Genomic DNA, 23,011 nt, shown 5'->3' with positions numbered 1-23,011 from the left:
ACAGTAGAAAGTCTAATATTTTATTCCCTAACTCCATTGGCTTGTCTTAAGCACTCCATCTTGAACACCGCTGGCCTGGAGTATTAGAGTCCTGGGGAAGCCAAGTGAATTCTCCTCCCCCTGCTCCGTACTCCCCCCCCCCCCCCCCCCCGCTATTGCACACTCACCCTGGGATGACCAGGATTCGTGATCACTGCATCTCTGTGTTTGCACCCAGGTTCTTTTGTCTCTCGTTAGCTCCTGTCATTTAAAAAGTTATACTTTAGCCCTTTCTTTTTAAAATAAAGAGGCTGAGGTGCTTAGGATGGAGTAGGGTGAGATGCCTGATAGAAGGGGTTGGCAGGAGAGCTGTGCAGGGGCCACCAAGCCAGAGCTCCTCTCCCCATGTCTAAGGAAGCTCTCGGGGCTGGGCTGCCTCTTCAGCCAGAGCCTTCTAGAAGGACAGCCCCTTGCAAACTGCATGAAAGACTCCTTGTCCCATAGGGCCTGGGATTCCCAGCTCCTCTGGCATTGTCTGGAGTGTCCCTTCTGGTCCCTAAGCAGTCAGGGTGACAAGATATTGGGGTAAGGAGGGTGTCCTTCTAAAGCCTCTGAAGCCACGGGAACAAAGGCAGGATCTAGGTTACAATTGCATCCAGGCCTGGCCCCAGATTCTGTTACTTCCTTTTTAATAAATCATCTTGTGGCTTTAAAGGGAACTCCTTGTGGTGTTTGCAGTAAGACCGTAATTTGGAAAAACTTACCGCCATGAAAATCATCTTGATCATGGTTTTTGGGCATCCGTCTCTGTTAGGTATTATGCCAAATACATTCCATGTGTTTTTATCTCATTCAACCCTCTCAGCCACCCAGGGAAGGAAGGGATAACTAGCTTTGACATGGTTTTTCAGATGAGCTTAAACAGAGCCAGGATTCAAACCCAGGCCCTGACCACAGAGTCTGTGCTCTTTACCACCAGACTCCACGGCCTCCTCCCAGGCCTGCCCGACTCATGGCAGAGTTGAGAAGAAATACTTATGAAAGGGCTTTGTAGGTTCGGCGCCTTACACATGAGCTGTTACTGTAGCAGCACGGAATCCCAGTCGGCAATAGTAAGAGCTAGAATCATCCCGAGTGCTACTCTACACCAAAGACTTCACGCACAAACTACCTGCAAGGTGGATAATTTTGCAAGTAACAAGGAAACTGGGAATCAGGAAAGTTAGGCTCCTTGCAGGGCTGCACAGCTCATAGATGGTACAACGGGACTTAGAGCCAGGTCTGCTCACTTCCAGAACTCTGCCCTTAACTTCACTCAGATATTACCACCTCCCGAAGTTTGAGGGGCCTCAGAAGCCTACTAGAGTTGAGGATGCTGAAGTAAAAGGATTTTCCCTAAATCCTAAAACTAGCTGGTAATAGAGCTGGAGGTAAGAGTCAGTCTGCAGGGTTGACTTGGTTGGTGGTAGGATGCAAAAAATAAAAAATAAGTAAAAATTAAAAATTAAAACACACATAATTCCCTGGTCTCCTTAAATAATAGCATGTCGTGGAAGTGCTCATACACATTTATTCTGCAACAAATGTTTGTCAGTAGCACCTGCCCACCGGGCGGAGTGGGGGTATGTGCGTGCAGAGACGGCAAGCCCGTGCAGCCTGGCTAGCGCGGACAGTGTCGTGACAGGTGCACGGCGAATGAGGGATGTGGACACAACACGGGGCAGGAGGTCCCGGGTGCTGCGGGAGCACGTGGGCCAGGGGCCCTCAGTGTCTTTGGTGAGCAGTGGTAGACACTCCAGGGGAAGGGAAGGAGAGCCATTTTGCAGAGTGCTGGGATGGAGAGAGGCCGCTGAACGCTTCATGACCTGAAAAGGTCACGGTGTTAAACTGGTATGTTGGGGTAGGGTGAGGACTGTGGAAGCATTTGAGCGTGAATGGATCAGACTTACCATCTAGAATGTGCCTTTTGGCCACAGAACCACAGCTGGGTAGGGGGCAAGGAGGGTGGTCGGCATCTGTTGATGGGCAGTCCAAGAAGAAATGAAGGTAACAGGGAGTGCAGTGCACTCTGACAGGTTGGAGCCAGTGCCTCAGTTTCTCTTTCTTGTGGTACAGGATGGAGTTCTGACAGCACCTGGTAACATGAGTACTGATAGCTGGGAACTGCATTGCAGCTATCACTCCAAGTCTCTGGGATTCACTAAGCATCCCACAGACCAGGGCGCCTGGGTGGCTCAGTGGTTTAAGCGCCCAACTCTTGGTTTCCGCTCAGGTTATGATCTCATGGGTCGTGAGATCGAGCCCTGTATTGGGCTCCAAGCTCGGCAGGGCGTCTGCTTGAAGAGTCTCGCCCTCTGCCCCTCCCCCGACTCGCATGCTCATTCACTTCCTCTCTCTCTCTCAAAGTAATTAATTAAAAAAAAAAAAAGAAACCCACAGATCACCAGAACAAGCCCTCACTCACTTTGGGACTTCCGTGAAGGCAGATTATAGAGAAGGATTTTTTTCAGGATCTACGTGAAGTTTATTTTCCTAGCCGCTGTGTCATTTCCCCTTGACAGTACGTCGGTGTGCCAGTGAGCTCACCCAGTGCACCGACGCGTGTGCGCTCGTTCAGATTGCCACGCTGTGTCGGAGGCAGATGGTTCAGGACTGTGCTTGCAGCTTGTCTTTGCCCTGCTCCCCACCACACTCCCTGCTCCCCTTTTGGCTGATACAGCCGCCCCATAATGGGCTGGGTGTATGTGTGAGGCTCCCTCAACCCCTTAGACCGGACATGGTGGGCTTTAGCTCCTGTTCGGTGCTTGCTCAAGAAGAGAGGCCCACGAGAAGCCTCGCGGGCCAGATACCACCAAATGAGCCAGGCATGTAAATTCTTTAAACTGTCGGGGAAAGTCCCTGGCTGCTGCGGTCTCGGCGTATACCCAAGACAGAAACTGGACAGAAATCAAGTGTGCTTATTTTATTTTTAAAGATGTTATTTATGCATTTATAGAGGGAACGCACACGTGCATGCAGGGGGAGGGGCAGAGGCCGAGAATCTCAAGCGGACTCCACCGTGAGCGCGGAGCCTGACAAGGAGCACAGTCTCACACCCACGATCTTGACCTGAAACCAAGAGTTGGACACCCCACCGACTGAGCCACCCAGGCGCCCCAAGTGTGGTTATTTTAACCTCAAGGGAATGAGATGGCATCTACTCTTTCCTCGGGAGCCCCAGAAAGACGTACTGGGTCTCAGGGGATCCCACTTTGGGATGATAGGACTTCGTATTTGCATAGGTAGATGAACGCTTAGCCCATTTGAAAGTCAACCAGACCAGCGGTTTTGTAAAGGGTTACATATTCTGCGAAAACTCTGTGATGTGAGAGCTGTTCCTGCTATAAAATCAATAACATAAGTTGCTTTTTACACTGTGACACCTTGGTTGGCACGTTCTTGTCACCACTAACCGTTGGGCTTTGGGTTTTTACCCCTCTTTTTCCTGCAAATATGTTTAGGGTGAAGAAGCTGAAGGAGACCTTTGCTTTTATTCAGCAGTTAGACAAAAACATGAGCAACCTTCGTACCTGGTTGGCTCGAATTGAGTCAGAGCTCTCTAAGCCTGTCGTGTATGACGTCTGTGACGATCAAGAGATCCAGAAGAGGCTCGCCGAGCAGCAGGTGAGGAAAGAAAGCTTTTGTAAGAGTACAGGTGTCTGTGATACCTGCTGACTCAAGCCTTCCCCGTATTGGCTGCGTCCTTTAGCATGCTCACATTTCATAACATCGGCTCGTTTTTTCCAGAGAAAACTGACCACCTGTCCGGGTGCTTGTACGTGTGAGGCCATCTCTTGTGTGCCCGTCTTCTGCCCCATTCACGCATCTCTTTGTGAACTGCTTTGAATAATGTTTGAGATGTAGGTCTTAGTGGTAAATAAGGTGTTTTGCTTATATATTTTTTTAACTTGGATGTTTGTTTTGTGACTATAGTTTTAGAGGGCAATGAATTGAAAGGAAAATTTTCTAACCAAGTGAAGTTTTCATGGGACAACAGATCATCTGATAGACCTTCCCAAAACAAACAAACAAAAAAAGTGTAAAAAGGAAGACATTTAGGCCAATAGCTTAGGAAGCCGCTCCTGCAGCGCTCCCTCATCAGTGTCTCTCATCGGTTATGCACCCTCTGAGCCAACCCTGGGAACTCCCCAGCATGAACCCACTGAGTCCTGCCGGTGTTACCATCACACTACTTTGGTGGGTGCTTGCTGATGCCACACACTTACCGAATGCACTTTCCTGCCCTCCCATCGACTCACATTCCATGCTCATTCTCATGTGCAGTGCCTGGAGCTTATCTTCATTTTTAAAATTAAGTTTATAGTAGCCTTTCGGTAGCTTTCCTTCACCTTCATGGGTTTTTCTTAGACCCAGGAGTAGATTGCGTTTTGACCATATAAGCAATATGGTTGTCATCAGGTTCTCAGACTCCTATCTGTTCTCCTCACATTTACCTCCAAACCTTGGTGTTTGCTGTCTGTCAGCACACCAGGAAGATTCACCCACACGTAACAGCTGCTCTTAGAGAAAGAATTGGGGGCTGAACCTCTCTCACAGATTCAAGGGCAGAAGGTGATGATAAATTAATGACAAATTCCCTTGAGTTCAAGTTGATCGTTTTAATAGTAATGAGTAACATCTCCTGCTACCGCAAAATAGAGCCAAGTATTTGACATTCCTCTTGACTTAGATCTTTATTCAGTCTATTACTGTTACTGTTTGTAAACAACGCCTATTCTCTGACTTTCAAGTTAGTATGATTTAGCAAGGCTATGAAGTAAAAATACTGGTTTGGGCAGTTAGCTGCAGAAATTTAAGTATGTCCTTTTCATTGAGGTCATCTCAGTTCTGTCTTTGCTTTCTGGAGAAAGGAATACTGATATAAGTACCATGTTAATGGACATTGCAGAGATTTTAATGCCCTTCTCATTGGAGTCACAGCTGCTGGACTTTATCGACTTAATTTGCAAGTTCGATCCACTAGGGTGAATTTCTTGAACAGTCTCTTTACAGACAGGCCTTGCAAATAACAATTTACCCTGCCTGGTGAGTTTTTTCAGGTAAATAGTATAGGAACTGAGTATGTTTTTCCTCTTAAAGAATGACTGGCTAAATTTGGCAGGGCCCATAATGTGTGTTAACGTTTTATAAATCTGAGGTTTGCCAAAACATCATCAAATTGCAGGGAGTGTATTCCCCCAAAGGGTACAATTTGGAACAGCTGCCCATCCTCCTGGCGTTGTTTGGTCCTGTTTTGAAATGGTCCATAAATTCACTCGGTTTGATTTGAAGCTTCCTTCTTTATTGAACTCAGAATCACTGTCACGGGATTCCTATCTCATAGTAATCCAAGCAATTTAAGGAGTCGGTGTTCAGGACGACCATTACCGTGGAGAAGTGAGATGTATGAGTTTTCTATGATTGCTTTGACAAATTACCGCAAATTTAGCAAATTACCCCAAGTGTATTATCTTACTGGAGTTCTGAGGCCAGAAATCCAACCCCAGACTAAGATGAATGTGTCAGGAGGGCTGGCAGCCCTATTGAAGAATCTGCTTCTTCACCCTTTCCTGCTTCTGGAGGCCCCCACATTGCTTGGCTCATGGCCCCTTCCTCCATCTGCAGAGCCAGCAACCTTGCATCTGTCTGTGCTTTTCTGTCAGGGTCCCTTCTCCCTCTGACTGACTCTTCTACCTCCTTCTGCCACTTGACCCTTGGGATCATGCTGGGTCCACCTGGGTAATCCAGGATGTGAAGATCAGCTGATAGGCTACATGCCAACAGAGGATTAAGGTTGCCAAACATATTCACAGGTTCCGGGGACAAGGACAGGGACATCTTTGGGTGGCCAATATTCTGCCTACCACAGATGTCCTCAGGAAACTTTCAGTACTTTTATTTAAAAAAAAATTTTTTTTAATACTCAAACCAGACCTTAAGGCTCCATCAAAACCACAAAAAACAAATGTATCACACAAAAGAATTATGCATGGGCCATTAAAAAAACAAAACAAAAAACAAACCTTACTTGTGTTTCTGTCTTTAGTTAAATATAATAAGTTGCATGATTATTTCGAGAAATAAGACCTAAAAGCTTGGGATCACGTAGTAGTGCCTTCTGCAAAATCCGTCAGGCCCCCAAAAGTGACTAGGAACCGTGCTTCCGAGATCCTCACGGTCATGCTCTTGGGAGCACCCTAGGGAAGAAGTCAAACCTTATCAGAGTCCTTTGTGTTTCTTTTACGTAGAACTCCTTGGGTAGTAAGGGTGATGTTGTTATTTTTGTGGAACGTATCATCTTCAAAATGCAAAGGAAGTGGTAGCAACCTTTGTAACACTTTCAAACCATGAACCACTTCCCTTAAGCTTTCTGCATTTCTCTCCTGTTTTCTTTGCTTTCCCGGTTCCCTGTAGGTGTCATACAGTGACGTTGGGAGAGAGTGCTGTTCCTTACTCCCCATTCTGTAATACCAGAAACCAACCCCCTTCCCAGCAGGTGCGCTCAGCTTCATGCCAACCTCGTAAACCACTCCCACTCGACCACTCTGCTCCGCTGGCTTGCCAGCCCATGCCCCTCCCCCAGAGTCACCACCCCGCCTCGGCTGGCTTTGCTTTCTTCTTTCTTTTTTTCCCCCTTATCTTGTTTTTCTGGTTTCCTTTTGTATTCTCCTTCCTGGTTGCATTCTCCTCCTCTCCCTCTCACTGTGCCTCCTCCTCCTCCTCATCCCCCCATCCCCCCCCCCCACACCTACTCTTTCCCAGCTTCACAGCTCTTTGTTACCTACTCAGGAACAGAAACACAAAACAAACGGGGAGCCCGGAGCCTGTTTCCAGAACCATTGGCAAAAGTCTTTTACCTTGTTTTATGTTGTTTCTTAGGTCCCATTCTTCAAATTGCACTTGAACAGTTCTTTAGATCTAATTACTGTGCATACTGCTGCCTCAGTGGGACTAGTGCTGAGATGGTTTCGGTTCATAAAATGTCAGTCATTTAGCACCTAAGTGGTTTGCATTTTTAAATGTGGTTCACTACATATTTTTAAAGTAACCAGTACATAGTACAAAATCAGTAGGTCATTCTGCAGTGTTTGCAAAGTTTGTTTTGGAAATTTTGAAATTTTTTGAATTTTTTTAACCCAAATGTTGATGGTCTTTTATAAACTATTGTAGAGCTCATTTCTTGCTCCCAGATTCACCCTGTGTATTAATCAGTTCTCAGTAGCGGTTTTGCTCAATATAAGCTGAACAGATAAGGTAGAGAAACTGCAACGAGTCTGTTAAAATATGCAGCAGTCACATTTATCTGTAGACTAGACTTTCTCAGTACTTTTCAACCAGATCCTACCCAGCCCTATCAGGTGAGGTCAGGGGCAGGTACCATTTTTCAATTAAAATCACCACTGTTACTCAGCACCAATGTTAGGATTCCTTGTTTATTATTTTAATAAAGTCAAGAGACATTTATCAATGCCAGTAAATTTTAGGAAGGCTCATGACAATTCTGTGAGCCAACAAGAATTCTTAAAGTTTGAATTCTGTTTAAACCTAATAATTATAAAGCTGGTGCTTGCGTGGACCCCGGGAAGACTTCCACCATTTGTCCTGGACTCAGGAGGTTAAAAAAAATCACCCTTCTCATGTCTCTTCACAGGACACGTAGGGTGACAAACTAAAAAACACATTTTCTTTTTTCTTCTTCTTTTTTTAAGTGTATTTATTTTTTAGTAATCTCTACACCCAACACAGGACTTGAACTCACGGCCCGGAGACCAAGAGTCACATGTTCCTCCAACCCAGCCCACCAGGTGCCCCCAGAACATATTTTTGTAGCATAACTTTGTGCTGTTTGTTTTTAATCAGTTAGGATCCTGTTAAAAACTGCTTAATTTAAATGTGGTTTCAGTATTAGCGTTTTCTTCCTTCATATCCACCTGGACAGAGAATGATCAAAACTGTACCTTTATCAGAAAAAAAGCAAGAGGGGCGCCTGGGTGGCACAGCGGTTAAGCGTCTGCCTTCGGCTCAGGGCGTGATCCTGGTGATCCGGGATCGAGCCCCACATCAGGCTCTTCTGCTATGAGCCTGCTTCTTCCTCTCCCACTCCCCCTGCTTGTGTTCCCTCTCTCGCTGGCTGTCTCTATCTCTGTCGAATAAATAAAATCTTTAAAAAAAAAAAAAAAGAAAAGAAAAAAAAAAGAAAAAAAGCAAGAAAATATTAGTAGTCTCTAATAACAGTAATTTCAAAATCATTAAATACTGAGGTGATGCGGCATGAACTTTATGTTGCCTTTCTGTAGATGGTGGCAGGCAGTTTATAAAATAATCTCTCCTGTAAACTGAATTTTGTTGACTCCAGGGAGCTTTAGTTAACAGCGGCTTATTTAGCTTTGTCTTTATTATTTCTTCATGTCTTTGGATACTAAGATTAGTGGCGTGCTCTGTTGTCACTTATCACAGATTTTAGATATCTGAAGAAGTCTAATTCCAGCAAAACAGTCTCCTTATCTCTTCCTCCTCCAGCACTCCCATGGTGCGCAGAAGAAATATTCTCCGGGTGATACCTGAAAATGCTGTGTTTATTGTTAAGTTTTTCATTTTTCCCCATAACCATGCATTGTCTCCTCATGAATGCTCTTTTTCCTGAATCCGGGAGCGGCACTGTCACCATCGCAGGACTCCAGAGAGACCATCCCCTCTGTTGGGTCCCATCCGTTGGGAAAGTAGGGTCCCAAACTCTTCCCTTGGGCCTATGGAGCCCTAGGATGGGCATGATTTGGCGTGTGTGGGCACAAAGGCCTCAGTAGATTTAAGAGTTCTGGGACCCATGAAAGGTTAAGAGTTCTGCTGAAGTTTCAGGTCCTGCTGAAGAGACCCCCAAGGAAGACCTCCCTGGAGCCATGTCTCAATGGGGGGCCCTTGCGTTCAGGTGGTATGGAGTGGATCCCTTGCCTCCCGGAGTCGGTGGGGACATGGGCTCTCAGGAGAGGGTTCTCCTGCTTTCCCACCCCTCTCGTCAGTTCAGCAAACAAATCCCAATTGCGGCCAGTTTGTGTCAGGTGCCACAGCACAGGGGTTGCACAGAGATGAGAGAGACACAGTCCTCGTTGCTGATCGGAGGTGGCCATGCACCTGGGCCGCAAGAAGGGTGGGGGAGTGGAGAGCCTCTGATGCCAGTCGTCCCACCGTCACCACCACCAGCAGCACCTCAAGGTGCTCCTTACTCTGTTCCAACCATAGGACCTGCAGCGAGACATCGAACAACACAGCGCGGGCGTGGAGTCTGTGTTTAACATCTGTGATGTCCTCCTGCATGACTCTGATGCCTGTGCCAACGAGACCGAGTGCGACTCCATCCAGCAGACCACCAGAAGCTTGGACAGACGCTGGAGGAACATCTGCGCCATGTCGATGGAACGGCGAATGAAGTAAGAACCGAGCTGCCCCTGAACGTTTGAAACACGGTCCTCCCAACGCAGGGCGTCCTTCTCCCCTCAATAACAGTAGCCGTGTTCCGTTCGCTTCACTTCCGAGGCTACGGGCAGAGAGGGCTCAGTAGGTGTCAGCGTGCTCACGCAATGAATTATTCAAGAGAAATATAATCGGGGTAACGGCTTTGCCCAGCAGTCCTGTGTCGTGAGGTGTAACCACGGCTGGCCACTGTGGCCACTGTGCGTCTGTGTCCCTAGCTACGAAGCAGTGGAGGGAAGCCCTGTCTCCTGCTGGTCAGCCTCTGTGAAGCAGGAGCTTTGAGGGGCAGTCCCCAGGAGGAAGGTGACCTGACCAAGAAGGGGATGTTCCCGGTTATTTCCTAGAAGAGGGATATCAGGGTCTCTACCCCTCTCCAGTAGTGCAAGGGGTGTTGGGAATGGGACCAGTCAAGGCGGGAAAACAGATGACAGCTCACGGTTGAAGCGGATGGCTTACACTGAGATGCTTTCCTCCTGCCAGAATCGAGGAGACTTGGCGCCTGTGGCAGAAATTTCTAGATGATTACTCCCGCTTCGAGGACTGGCTCAAGTCCGCCGAGAGGACGGCAGCCTATCCGAATTCCTCAGAGGTGTTGTACACGAGTGCCAAAGAAGAGCTGAAGAGGTTCGAGGTAAAGCCCAAAGCCCCGCCAGCCGGCGCTCCTCCCCGAGCCGCCGCCGGGGCCGCCCCGTCCACACCCGCCGGCAGCTGCCACGGCAGCTTCGCCCCGCGAGACCGATCCGTGCCGAGCGGCACGCGGGGAGCTCGAGAGGCCGCTCTCCGCAGCAGAGCAGGGGAGGTGGGCTCTCCGTGGCCGTGGCGGCCCGGGGGTCGGCCTCCGGAGCGCGGTCTGGGGCGCGCCGGCCTGGGTCTCACGCGCCCGTGTGTGCGCCGCAGGCCTTCCAGCGGCAGATCCACGAGAGGCTGACGCAGCTCGAGCTCATCAACAAGCAGTACCGGCGGCTGGCGCGCGAGAACCGCACCGACACGGCCAGCAGGCTGAAGCAGATGGCGCACGAGGGCAACCAGCGCTGGGACACCCTCCAGAGGCGGGTCACGGCCGTGCTGCGGAGACTCAGAGTAACCTCGGCTAGCCCCCCGCCCTGTCTGTAGCCGCGTCGGGCTTGTAGCAGAGCAGTGCGTAGAGTTCGGTTCAGGCGGAGGTGTCTTCGTGCTCTTGCAACAGCTTGCCCTGCGCTTTAAGCCAAAGCTGCCAACCTTGAGTCTTTTGTTAGGAGGTTATTTGCCTAAGAATAGGCTTCGGAGGCAGGGCCTGTGTCTGTGATCTGTGGTGCCAGGCACATCTTTTTCCGACTTCCATAAACCCTAAAGGTCGGCACGTTGGGTCACGGGCTGCCCACAGGGTCCGGGCCGCTGCCATCACGAGGTCAGGCCGGGTGCCTCTAGGCCTGCAAGGAAACCTGCCTTGCCCATCTGCCCGTTTCTGTGTGTCCCACTGGTCTTGCACTATGAGAGATGCAGACAAAGCCCCCTCTGCATCGTGGAGCTGGGGGACAGCGATTAGCACCCCCCCCCCCGAATTTCAGAGCACATTGACCTAACCTCAGAGGCTCGGGTTGATTTTTGAATGTAGACGTTCACCGAAGATTTGTGTACTGCAGGAGACACGGCACATGAACCTTTGTGAGTCTAGGTGTAGACGGACAGGACCCGTGTGGTTTGTGGCTGCAGGAAGTGATTTTAATCCCTGCTTCTGTTCTCAGGGCAGAACGCTCTTGAGATCATTCTAAGATGAGGAGAATCTGGGTGGGTTTTTTTTTTTAAAAACCCTCAGGAAGAAATGGGCTAGCTTTTCAGACAACCCCATGCATTAATTTCTTGATCTGCTGATTCGGCCGTGACCAGTGTAAACCCTTGTTTGGCACTGAATGCTACGTTTGTCTGAGAATCAGCTGCCCATCGATGAGGTGGTAACCCAAGAGGCTTCCTTAATTGGAGGTGATAAGTCTGGGTCTTCTTTCTCTGAGGGAACACGTTCAGGGTTACCTCCGTGAAGGCACATGGGGCACTAGGCCAGGCTGAGATCAGTACGTCTCCATCTGGAAGCTGCTATTTCAAGCAGCAGCTTCCGCGGAAGGCTAACAAGGTAGCAGCGGGTAGGGTGCCTGGTCTGCACGGTGAGGGGCTTCCTCAGAGGGCAGGGTGGGAACATCACCAACCTGGAGAATTGTAGAACTTCAAATGCTAAAAGGATCCTCGGCACCATAGTCAACATCCCCACACCCTAATTTGCCAGTGAAGACACGAGGCCTCAGAGAAGTTGGGGGGGCTTGTTTGTTCTCACACGGCCAGGACCAGAGCCCAGGCTCCTGACCCCACGCTGGCCCCCTGATGCCCTGTGGGCCTCTGGGGGTACCCTTTCCTCTTGGCCAAAAATAACCTTGCTGTCTGCCTGAACGCTCTTGTGCCATCAAAACAAACGTGATAATCCCCCCCTTTGACAGCATTTCACCAACCAAAGGGAGGAATTCGAGGGGACCAGGGAGAGCATTCTGGTGTGGCTCACGGAGATGGACCTGCAGCTGACCAACGTGGAGCACTTCTCGGAGAGCGACGCCGATGACAAGATGCGCCAGCTGAACGTAAGGCCTGCTTCATCGGCCCCTCTCAGAACAATGCACCTTGGCGAGGGAGAGCTGGCCAAGGACAAACATCCCCTGATACCCTGAGAGCAGATTCCAGCCGTGTGAAAGCAGCCAGGCTGCACCCACCTGTGTCCGGGGTGGTCATGGCCGAGGATGCTATTCCTTACAGTCAAGGGGCCATTGGAACAAGACTCGTTACTGTCATTTATAATCGCCCGTGGGGAGAACGCTCTTGAGGTTCCAAACAGAACTTCGTAAGATGCTCTTTCCCCAGCTCTCGAGTCTGAGTGCAACATGTGGGGGGCGGGAGGGGTAACAGGAGGAGAATCTATATCAAGAGTGGGGCCAAGAACAGATCTCGTCCGCTCTCCCACATATCTGTATTTCACTATGATTCCCTCCCTGGCTTTTAAAAGCAGTTGAAAAATAGAAATGTGCCTTCCCTAATATAATGGCACCCATGAGATGATTATTGTGTCAGCAGAAGCAAATGCCCGTGGGTGGTTTATTATGGGGAATTTTCTGTTTCCACCAAGCGTCAATAAGACAAGTTTTCTCCCTCACACCCAATAGCAGTCAATGTCTATCCCTGCCAAACTTTTAGAATTATTGTAATTGGAAAATTCCAGTCCCTGCCCAGAAGGGAGAGGGGAAAAAAAAAATCACGTAAGTCATTTTAGATGATTCAGTCTTGTCGCCTTGTTAAAAATCCACAAAGCTAGAGTACTGGTGCAGGAGCAAGGCCGCGGTAACCCTGGGATGCCTTTTCTACGGCCTGGTTCAAAGCAGCAGACGCTGGATCCTCGGGAAAACGTCCCTTCTCTGAAATCCTTTCTTTCTCCTCTTCGGAATAGGGTTTCCAGCAGGAAATTACACTGAACACCAACAAGATCGATCAGCTCATTGTTTTCGGGGAGCAGCTGATCCAGAAGAGCGAGCCGCTGGACGCCGTGCTGATCGAGGACGAGCTGGAGGAGCTGCACCGGTACTGCCAGGAAGTCTTCGGCCGCGTCTCCCGCTTCCACCGCAGGCTCACCTCCCACGCCCCGGTAAGGGGAGCGCCGCGCTCGGGCGGCCCCGGGCGACTCACACTTGACCTTGGACCGAAGTTTTAAAGAGCTGGGAAATCTGTGCAGTGGTCAGCTGTGATGTGTTTTATGGTAAAAGGGGGGGGACCCATTTTATTGCAGCTGTTATTACTGTGGAGTGACACTTCCTTGGGGGCTCCCATTGTCCAGTGGAAGGGGCGGCACTGGGGAAAGTTCTCGCTCCTCCGACCTTTCCCATGTGTTCCTCGGTACGGGGCTTGCCCGACAGGTCCGCATCCCGAGGATGCGGTGACACTTGTTCTGGTTTTGCTTACAGTGGTAACTTGGGAATGGGTTGGCCTGTTCCTCTTAGTGTCTGGAAATTTTTAATATCTGTGCCTTTCTGGTGCTTTGTCCTCACCACTGAAGTGACAAAAGCATCCGTTCTTCCAAAGCAACTGTGAAGTTGCCCTCAACAGAGGGACCTTTTGGGAAGTCCAGGTAGGGTTCAGGCCATTACTCAGTGTTCATTGCCTTCGTGCGCCAGAAGCTTTCACGATGACCATATTGACCGACATGACTGGTCGCTTTTTTCTTCTTTGTGTCCCCAACTGGCTAACTTGATACTTCTTTCTTCATCGGACCTGGCCTTTAAAATTACAGTACAATTCCCTCATTTCTAAACATAGCAGTTTATAGTCCCTTTTTTTAGGCCAAAGCATTACAACATAGGGAGAATAAGGTTCTAAATCCTGACCGATAAGATTGAGGATAAGAATGGCCTTTAAATTTTTTTTTTTTAATTTTTTGATTGTTGGAGTAAACCGGCCATTAACCACCAATGAAACTTTGACCACCATTTCTTATTTTCTAGCTAAAGTTGTTTGACTTAGATCACCGAATTTCAGATTTTTCCTAGGAAAAATACAGATTCTAGGCCCCACACTAGAAGAGTCTAAATTAGAAGAACCACAGATGGGCCCCAGGAACCTGAAGCTTTCTGAAAGCTGCCACAGAAATGCCGATGGTGGTCATTCTCAGGCGCTGCTAGACAGGCCCTCGGCGCTCCTTGCACCCGCGGCAGCCTGTAATCTGGCTCATTCTGAAAACCGGACATCCCTCTTTAGGGCTTGGAAGAGGAAAAAGAGGCCTCAGAGAATGAAACGGACATGGAGGACCCCAGAGAGATCCGGGCCGACTCCTGGCGTAAAAGGAGAGAGAGCGAGGAGCCCTCGTCTCCTCAGTCCCTTTGTCATCTGGTGCCCCCGGCGCCGGGGCCCGAGCGGTCTGGCTGCGAGACCCCTGTCAGCGTGGACTCCATCCCTCTGGAGTGGGATCACACGGGGGACGTGGGGGGCTCGTCCTCCCATGAAGATGACGAGGAAGGCCCGTACTACAGCGCACTGTCAGGTAACGGCCCGGGTCTCCGGAGCCCTTGACGTTGACCCGCTTGGTTACGTTTTTAGCACCTTAGCGACACGGCCAACTCTGGATGGCCCAGAGTCCAGCTCATGGCCGACTCAGCCCTCTGTGGCTTCTTGTGTTCCTGCCCACTTTGACTGACCTGAGAGTGGCTCACTCCTGTCACAGGCGGAATGAAAGGGAAAAAGAAATGAAATTCACCTTGGGACATGAAGGCTATGTCCTGGTGGCTCTGGCTGTCTGGGAGGCTCATCAGGGAACGTTTCCGTTGAGGTTCTCAGAGTATCGGTAGATCGTCTCCATCCTTTCCGTGGACTCCCCCACTCCCACCGCTGCTTCAGACAGTCAAGAGTTGGCTGGAAAAAAAATCTTTTGGTTTTTTAAAGCTTTTTAATAAAATAGATAAAGGGTAGTTACTTTTCTTCTCCCAGCTGACAATGTTTCTACTGTTTTAATACTTGGGCATTCATGTACAGACGCCTGCAGTGAGGACAATGACATTATTCTTTTTCAGATGTAGAAATCCCTGAAAATCCTGAGGCATATCTTAAAATGACCACAAAAACTTTGAAAGCGTCTTCTGGTAGGCCCCTGCCCGTGCATGTGTCTCAACATGGCAGCGTCCTGTGGCGCACACTGCATCCTAAACCTCGCTCCCATGTCATGTCTGACCTCTGCCTTCTGTGGACACCATGCGCCTCGGTCCTTGTGTCATGGTGTATTTGCACTGCCGTACTCACACATACCTGCGTGCTCCTGACAAACCCCGCCCACACAAGAGCGGGCCCCACGCCATCTCTCTCCTCCCCTGCCAGGCCTGTGCAGAAGGGGATTTTTCAGGCTGCCTTTTAAAGTTTTTATTTTCCCCCCATCTAAGTGAAGTTCTTTGGCATAGGCCAAGCTTTCTTCATGGTGGCTCGGTTTGGAACTACTTCCTTCCTTGCTTACGGTGTTTCCTGGGAAGAGGATGGGCGGGGGGGTGGGGGGAAAGATACTGTTGCATTTGCCACAGGAGAAGAAACCTTCCTTTCCTTGACTTGCAGCTCTAACCTTTGTTCCCTGCCCCATCCCCCTGTGCAGTGGTGGGGTCGAGCCGCGAGCGGCCCTTTGGTCCCCAAGTCCATCCTGATGTGCACTCTCCCCCACATCTGAGAGGCCTTCAGTCCTCTTGGCCCCCGGCCCCGGCCTTGCTGCCCATGACCCCACCACTAGATGCCCCAGCTCCAAAACACCATTCATCCTGCAAAAAACCATACGTGCGTTGTACTCCATTGTGAACCCATCTAGTGAAGGCACAATGCTGCTCAGTTGCATGACTCTCATTTCATTCCCTTCCGGGACATACTGACATTTTGCAAACATGCATGCTTTGCAAGGAAAGCTGCAGAACTCATATTATACTATAACCTGATGCCATGTTACCCATGACCTTTTTTGTGTAACTAAATATAAATCCTTTGGTTGGTTGGCGAGAACGGACTGTCATTTGCTATGTTTTGTTTCAGGTAAATCCCTTCCTGAAGACCACTCGTGGCATGTTCCTGACAGCCCTTCCTGCCCCAAGCATCGCTACAAACAAATGGGAGGTGATAGGAATGTACAGACCATCCCCTCAGATGCCAGCACCCCTTATAAGCCAGCCTATGTAAGTCTTGAGTGCACTGAGAATATCACCCAAGTGCATGAGTAAGAATTGAAATTTTTCAGAGAGAGGGAGGGATATTGGTGTATGCTGCGCATGCTCGCTTTTCAAGCATATTTTGAGCTGGTTTTCCCAGGGTGATGGTGTCTCTGCTGAGCTGTCTATACGTCATTGGAACCCTGGCAAGACAGACTGGAGTTACAGACTGGTTTCTGGCCAAGAACAGTCTTTGTGCACATTGACATGATGGGGCGGTGATTATTACTGTTGAGCCAGTCGTCCACGCAAGGAGCGGGGAAGCAAAGCGCCGCCTTTCCCGAGCTGCTCCTGTGCTCCCAGACTGTGTTCTAGTTACCTTTCAACTACACAGCCTGTTCAAAACACACTGACTTCATATTCAGGAAGATTTGGCCGTGTGCTAGTGTAGACATAGGTTTGATTCCTAACCCTACCGGTAAACTGCCCTGGGACCGGAGCACTTTGCCTTGCCTCTGGAAGCCTTCCTCACCTGAGGATAAATCTGCTTTACGTGGTTGTTGTTAGGATTGATTTGTACAGAGGTATAAAGAAGGCCCTGACAAGTGGTCACTGTTACTGTTATTACCACTGCTACCGTATGTGGTTTGTTGTTAGTGTTTATAACCGTGACTGTTGTTCTTCACTATGTTTTCCTCCGGCAACATGAGTCCTTGGCATGCTCTGGCAACACAGCTGCCGGGGGCAGCCAGCCTGGGATTTAATGTTGGCTCCGGGTCATCCCTAGTAGAGAGAATTAGTGACAAGCAAGTTGGAATTAAAATGTCTGTGTGTGCTTTTAATAATCATCTTTTAGAGAAACCAGAGCAGTGCGAGCATCACTGGATTAGTCCTCAAAGTGCCCTCTGTGTCTAAGAGTGAATATTGCTAGATAATTGGAGAAGATTCTGCCTGGACACAGTCAGACTCAAGTCATTTGACAGCGGGCTGCCATGCTCAGTTCAGCCACTCCTCCTCGTGCTTAGCAAGCAGTTGTCAGTCCTAATCTGTCCCTGTGGGATGAGGAACAAGACCTGACAGTCTGGGGGAGAGGGACCCCAGCACCTCACCTTTGCTTTGTATCCAGGGCCTGGTTTGGCCTCTCCCAGTGAATAAGCTTGTGTTCCTCACCTGGCCGTTTGCAGAAGTCCCACCCTTTTTGTGTGTGTGTCTGAAACCAGGCTTGTCACCAGAAATCTGAAGAGGGTTGTTTTGTTTTGTTTTGTTTTGCATACCACACAAGTAGGTCGTATGGACACAGACCAAAGAAAGCATGGTTTTTCTAAAAAGGATACATTTATTTTTGGAAAGGCCTGAGGTAACAATAGCCCAGCAAAGTCTGCGCTAACAGAAGCGTCAGTACGTGCAGTGAAAGATAAATGCTTGGTAATGAATGGCCCCCGGAGGCAGATTTGGCCTCTGTGTTTCCGATTCCTGGCGGTAATCTGCCAGCCAGCTCTGCAGAGTGACCAGGAGGGAGGACTGAATTTTGCAGAACACCGTGCAGGTGAGCACACAGGAAGAACCTGGCAGACCAACAGTGGTTTTTAACTTTTTTTGCACGGTTCATTTGAGGAGTGTTAGGAAGCCCCCAATTAGGCCCTTTTATTTCCAACCCTGACATCTCACCTGCTTCCCCACCATCTCGGCCTTGACCAGGCCTTTATTTCTGTCGTCAGCTCTGCTTGCTTATAAATGCACCCCATACAGGGAAGAACGTCCGTGTGAACAGCAGGTTACCCTTCGAAGGAAAGAGGTCCCATATCTTCCTTTCGTGCCTGTTACTATGAACTGAGATACTCTTCACACAGACTTTGAAATTTTACAAATGGTAATGTAAAAACTCGTTCATTCTAGGTAAAGCTGCTGTTACCCCCGGGCACTGATGGTGGCAAAGGAGGCTCCAGAGTCTCGAACGGCAGCTCACGGCAGGAAGACGAAGGCCTGGCCGCTCTCAGCGGGCAGCAGTCAGGTACGGTTAAGTTAGGCAGTTGTCAGGACAGGTGAAGTCCATATTTTGGGTTAGCCAAGCATTTACTTTAAGTCACTGCTCAACAGAACATTAAGAATTGAACAGTTAAGGGCGCCTGGGTGGCCCAGTCAGGTAAGTGTCCGACTCTTGGTTTCAGCTCAGGTCATGATCTCCAGGTTGTGAGATCGAGCCCTGTGTGGGGCTCTGTGTTGGGTGGGGAGCCTGCTTCATATTCTCTCTCTCCCTCTGCCCCTCCCCCACCTTAAAAAAAAAACCAACGTGGATAATAATCCGCCCAAAGAGCTGAAGTTAGCCTATAGCAGCCACTGTTATCTTAGAACCAGCTGATTCGTGGGGCACTAGTGGGGCACCTGGCTGGCTCAGCTGGTAAAGCATGCAACTCTTGATCTTGGGGTTGTAAGTTCGAGCCCCACGTTGGGTGTACAGATTACTTTTTTTTATTTAAAAAAAATTTTTTAAGGCAAAAACAGAATCAGCTGACTCGTATTTATGAACAAATTCCTAAGCTGTTTACTTTAAAAACTGTTCTTTAAATATTGGCAGAATGAGCCTTATAGGATGAAGTGCATGTTTTAACGACGTCACCTGGATGTAGAGATCAGACAGGAAGATGATGACCAAAGGGTTAGTTGTCAGGTGTCTCCTCATGAGACAGGTTCAATAATTAGAAAAGTAATGACTCAAGCCAGAAATCAAGTAGCATTGACTTGATCGTTCGTGGACCATTAGAGAAAGTGCCCTACAAACAGCACAAACTAAAACGTTGAACTTGGGCCCGCGGTGCATGTTGGCAACACTGCTGGGTCTCCTGCCCCGCTGCCCACCTCATTCCAGCCTTTGTGGGCGGGTCCTGGCACAGGCCTTGAACCAGAGTGCAGGAAGCAGGCTATTCCCCACTCCAGGGGAAGCGAGGACCCCTAACCCCGAGCTGGTTTGGTGTGTCCCCTACGGGTTTCCTCACCCTGACCCTGGACTAGTCGGAAGCAGAGAAGTCTCTGGGCGCTACTGCAGCTTTTCGTGGGCGACCTTTTATTCCAGGTGCCTTTGACAGATGGGAGCTGATGCAAGCCCAGGAACTTCACAATCAGCTCAGAATAAACCAAAGCTTGCAACAGCTGAACTCTGAGATCACCGACATCACCACTTGGCTGAAAGAAATGGAAGCAGAGCTAGAAATGTTGAAGACGGCAGAGCCTCCCTCTGATATCCGGGAAATGGAGCTCCGCGTGAAGCGACTCAAGGTGAGGGCAGGCATGGAGGGGAGAGGGATTCAGAGCGTGCATGTGGACATGGGCTCCGCAGGACCAGCACATCCCATCTGCCAGCGGTGCGGGTGGCAGGCTGCAGACAGGCATGGTAGCATGACTTCTGTCACTGGCCAGGACATGGAGGTAGATTTCGGTTTTCAGAAGAGCATCTGCACATGATCCCAAAGCCCTGAGCAGCGCTGGGCAGGTGTGGCTCAGATCCCTGTGCTGGAAAGATCTGACCTCAAAGACCCCGCTAGACTCTTACGGAGGTGCTAGCGGCCACTGCCAGGCAGCTTAAAAACACCCTCCCAACTGTGCTGTGCAGGCTGATGGGGGAGCGCCGAGGACGGGGAGGAGTGCCTGCTCACCTACTGATGAATTCTGTGGCCTGATGTGGTTGCTCTGTTAAACAGTCTGTCACCCGCATGGTCAGCCATTGCCCCATCAGAACTAGCCGGGGAGCAGGGGAGAGGGGCTGCTTGAGCCCCGCACTTTGGGGGTACCCTGAGCATGAGCCTGAGCTCCTGAGACTACCCAGGGCAGTGGTTTGGGGTATCCAGGTAGTCTTCATATTGGGACTGTTCTTTTCCTTTGTGCATTACTGTATCTGGGATTACTGTTCATCCAAGGAGTAACACTTCTGTGATATCTAGGGGCCCGTGCAGGAGAACTATGTGTACTTTATCTGGAAGACTTTTCAGTCTGGTCCAGAAATAAGCCAACCAGGGCTCAGGGGGGTCTATTCATGGCTCTGGTTGAGTCGGCCGGCCAGGAGACGGGCCTCTGCTCCCAGACTGGCCAGCCAAGGTCACTGACCTTGTAAGGCAGCTCCTCACCTGATGCCGCCCAGCCAGTAACAAGCAAGGTCGCCCTTGTTTCTGTGGCCACAGCTCAGAGAAGTGTTTGGCAGATCCGTTCCCCGCTGAGGTTCAAATGAACCCCACATCACTATTTTCAGAATGCCTCACCCAGTCTTTTTCCTCTGCGGTAGGAAATCTTAAAAGCCTTTGACACCTACAAGGCTTTAGTGGTCTCTGTCAACATGAGCAGCAAGGACTTTCTGCAGACCGAGAGCGCGGAGTCCAGCGAGCTCCAGGGTAGAGTCGGCCAGCTGGGGCTGCGCTGGGACACGGCCCAGGGCGCGGTGGAGAGCTGGCGAGAGGGCTTACGGCAGTCCCTCCTACAGTGCCAGGTACGCCGGCTCCCGGGGCCCACGTGGGGGGGGAGAAGCCAGTATTTTTATCGTTGGGCTGCTTTGGCACAAATATGGCTTATGTGACGGAAATGTGCTTTCCCATTTGTTTCCAAGAGTCCCAGCTGCTGTCCAGAGACCTGCTGCTTGCCCTGTGTCTCCTGTCCTGTTGCCCTAGCCCACTCCTAGCCATAAGGGTTCGAGCGAGCATTCCAGTAGATCGGAAATGCCACCCCACGTTGCCCCGTCTCTGTCCTTCTGCCCGGAGGACCTTGTAGCAGAGTGATTGAGACCTGGCCTGGAGCAAGGATGGTTTAACCCAACTCTAGAGCTTCAGTAGCTGTGTGACTTTGGGCAAATCACTGTGCCTGCTAGACCTCTGTTTCCTCATCTGAAAAGTGGGAATAATTCTAGTCTTTACCTCATGAGCTTCTTTTTAGGACTAAATTCATAGAATCTCAGCCCAGCACTTGACACAGGGTAAATGCTCATCCCGTGTTAGCTCTGACCCCATCTTCGGAACACAAGCCCACCAGCAAGTCCCCATGCAGCCCTGTCCCTGGGCCACAGCCTGCCCTTGGGGGGTGGGGGGTTCTCCCTTGGCCTCTGAATCCAGATTTGTTGAGTAATTTTTGTGGTCTTGTGTGGTCTTTCTATGTAATAGCTGGGGGCGGGGGATTCTGAAGACCTGCCTTTCTGCTAGCACTTTTCCACTTGACAGAATTCATCATGCCTCCCAGGACTGTGCCAGCTGTATCCTCTTTCCTGCTTTCTCTTTTCCTTGTTTTGGGCCCCTGGCATTTCATTTAAATCTGGCCCTTTTATTCACTGGACAAAGACGAGAACAACAAATACTATGAAGGCCTAACCCAGCAAGCTACTTCTCAGCACACCTTCCCTTACAGAAAAGGCAATCCTCTGATGTGTGTGTGTATGTTTTTAAAGGACTTCCACGAGTTGAGTCAAGATCTGTTACTGTGGTTGGCGAGTGCTGAGAGCCGGAGGCAGAAGGCTCGGGTCACGGACCCAGACGCAGACCCCCAGGTCCTCCTGGAATGCCGGGAAGAACTGATGGTAAGTTTCTTCCTAAGGGGTTCTGCACTGCCCCTGGCCTCTGTCAGGTGCATACTCAGCCTCACCTAGTGTCCTGGGAACGTTGCCCGTGTGGTGTTCTCACGGTCCGGTTGGTGTCTACTGAGCATCCCTTTGTAGTTCTGAAGCACGAGGACTTGCAGGGAGGAAGAGCCATGCCGAAAGCAGGAAGTCAGTATCAGGAACTGGGAACCTGAGTGGTTAGCAATATCCGAGACATTTAAAGCCATTCGATTAAAAGTATTTTCTTCTTTGGGACTAGGACTCATTTGGGGGGAAATAGGCTCAATTACTCCACAGACACAATGAACTGTAGGAGTTTTCTAAATCCACTACAGAAAAGTCTTATTTCCTGGAGGGTAGTTGTGTTTTCATATTTGTATTTCACTAACCAGGTGACATTCTTACCCATAAATCTGTATGTGGTTCAATTATAAGTAAGTTTAAAGTACTGGTCATTATTTAAAAACCATTCTTATACTAAAGAGCAGTGCTCCCCAGCTAAGATCTGAGAGTGGGGCTTTACAGGCTCTCTGCAGTGAAGGAAATGTTCCGTAGCTGTGCTGCCCGGTATGATGGCTACGGGCCACAGGTTAGCGATGAATCTTCCCCTCACTTCCCTCTAACTCCTCCACCCAGTTGTCTTCAGAACGAGAAGGAATGGAAAACGGGCAGGGTGTAACCTAAATGATGCCGGGCTTGAGGACACACACACAGGCATATAGAAGCAGAAAGTTCTGGAGTCATTTATCCCCAAGGTTTCCTGGCACTAAGAAAGCCACCTCTGACCCCGCGAAGCAACTATTTCACACACTTTTTTATTTTTAGCAACTGGAAAGGGAACTTGTGGAACGTCAACCTCAAGTAAACACCTTACAAGAGATTTCAGACAGCCTTCTTATTAAGGGGCATGGAGAAGACTATATTGAGGCTGAAGAGAAAGTGCATGTTATTGAGAAGAAGCTCAGACAGCTACTCGAGCAAGTGTCCCAAGACTTAGTGTCCTTGCAGGGACGCCAGGTGAGTCCGCCTGTGGCTTCTAAGTCGAAAGATGTCTTAGGAACAGAAAGGCAGTATGGCAGCCTTGCTCTAGGGGCGGGGAGGCTGTAGACACGTAGTCAGAGCGGAGTCTAAAGTCCTGCCCCTTCCTAGCTGTACGGCCTTAAAAAGTTACACAAGCTCTTTAATGCTGTTCTGTCATTTGCGAGGGGAAGACGGCACGATGGCGCCTACAAGTTCATAGGGCGGCCTGTGAAAAACCAGCCAGTCCCTCTATCGTTTCTGA

At 49.7% G+C, this 23,011-nt stretch overlaps 1 protein-coding gene across 4 annotated transcripts in view; it reads left to right on the top strand.

The window, feature by feature from the left end:
• The window catches only part of SYNE2 (spectrin repeat containing nuclear envelope protein 2), a 308,022-nt gene that overhangs the window by 282,495 nt on the left and 2,516 nt on the right, over positions 1-23,011 (top strand). For 3 of the 4 annotated variants that reach the window (XM_026486841.4, XM_048220054.2, XM_044379733.3), the window contains 14 exons: positions 3,480-3,642; positions 9,256-9,443; positions 9,967-10,117; positions 10,384-10,566; positions 11,952-12,089; positions 12,947-13,141; positions 14,248-14,530; positions 15,057-15,125; positions 16,048-16,187; positions 18,057-18,171; positions 19,231-19,433; positions 20,434-20,634; positions 21,580-21,708; positions 22,555-22,746. In XM_026486841.4, coding sequence (XP_026342626.2) covers positions 3,480-3,642; positions 9,256-9,443; positions 9,967-10,117; positions 10,384-10,566; positions 11,952-12,089; positions 12,947-13,141; positions 14,248-14,530; positions 15,057-15,125; positions 16,048-16,187; positions 18,057-18,171; positions 19,231-19,433; positions 20,434-20,634; positions 21,580-21,708; positions 22,555-22,746 — 2,350 coding nt within the window. The remainder of the gene's footprint in view (positions 1-3,479; positions 3,643-9,255; positions 9,444-9,966; positions 10,118-10,383; positions 10,567-11,951; positions 12,090-12,946; positions 13,142-14,247; positions 14,531-15,056; positions 15,126-16,047; positions 16,188-18,056; positions 18,172-19,230; positions 19,434-20,433; positions 20,635-21,579; positions 21,709-22,554; positions 22,747-23,011) is intronic. The other variant, XM_044379732.3, reaches the window with a different exon arrangement.

Source organism: Ursus arctos, unplaced genomic scaffold (assembly GCF_023065955.2).
Source record: "Ursus arctos isolate Adak ecotype North America unplaced genomic scaffold, UrsArc2.0 scaffold_25, whole genome shotgun sequence".
Classification (NCBI taxonomy): Eukaryota; Metazoa; Chordata; class Mammalia; order Carnivora; family Ursidae; genus Ursus; species Ursus arctos.
Note: the sequence above shows the minus strand (reverse complement) of the source record. Positions and strands in the feature narration are given on the sequence as shown.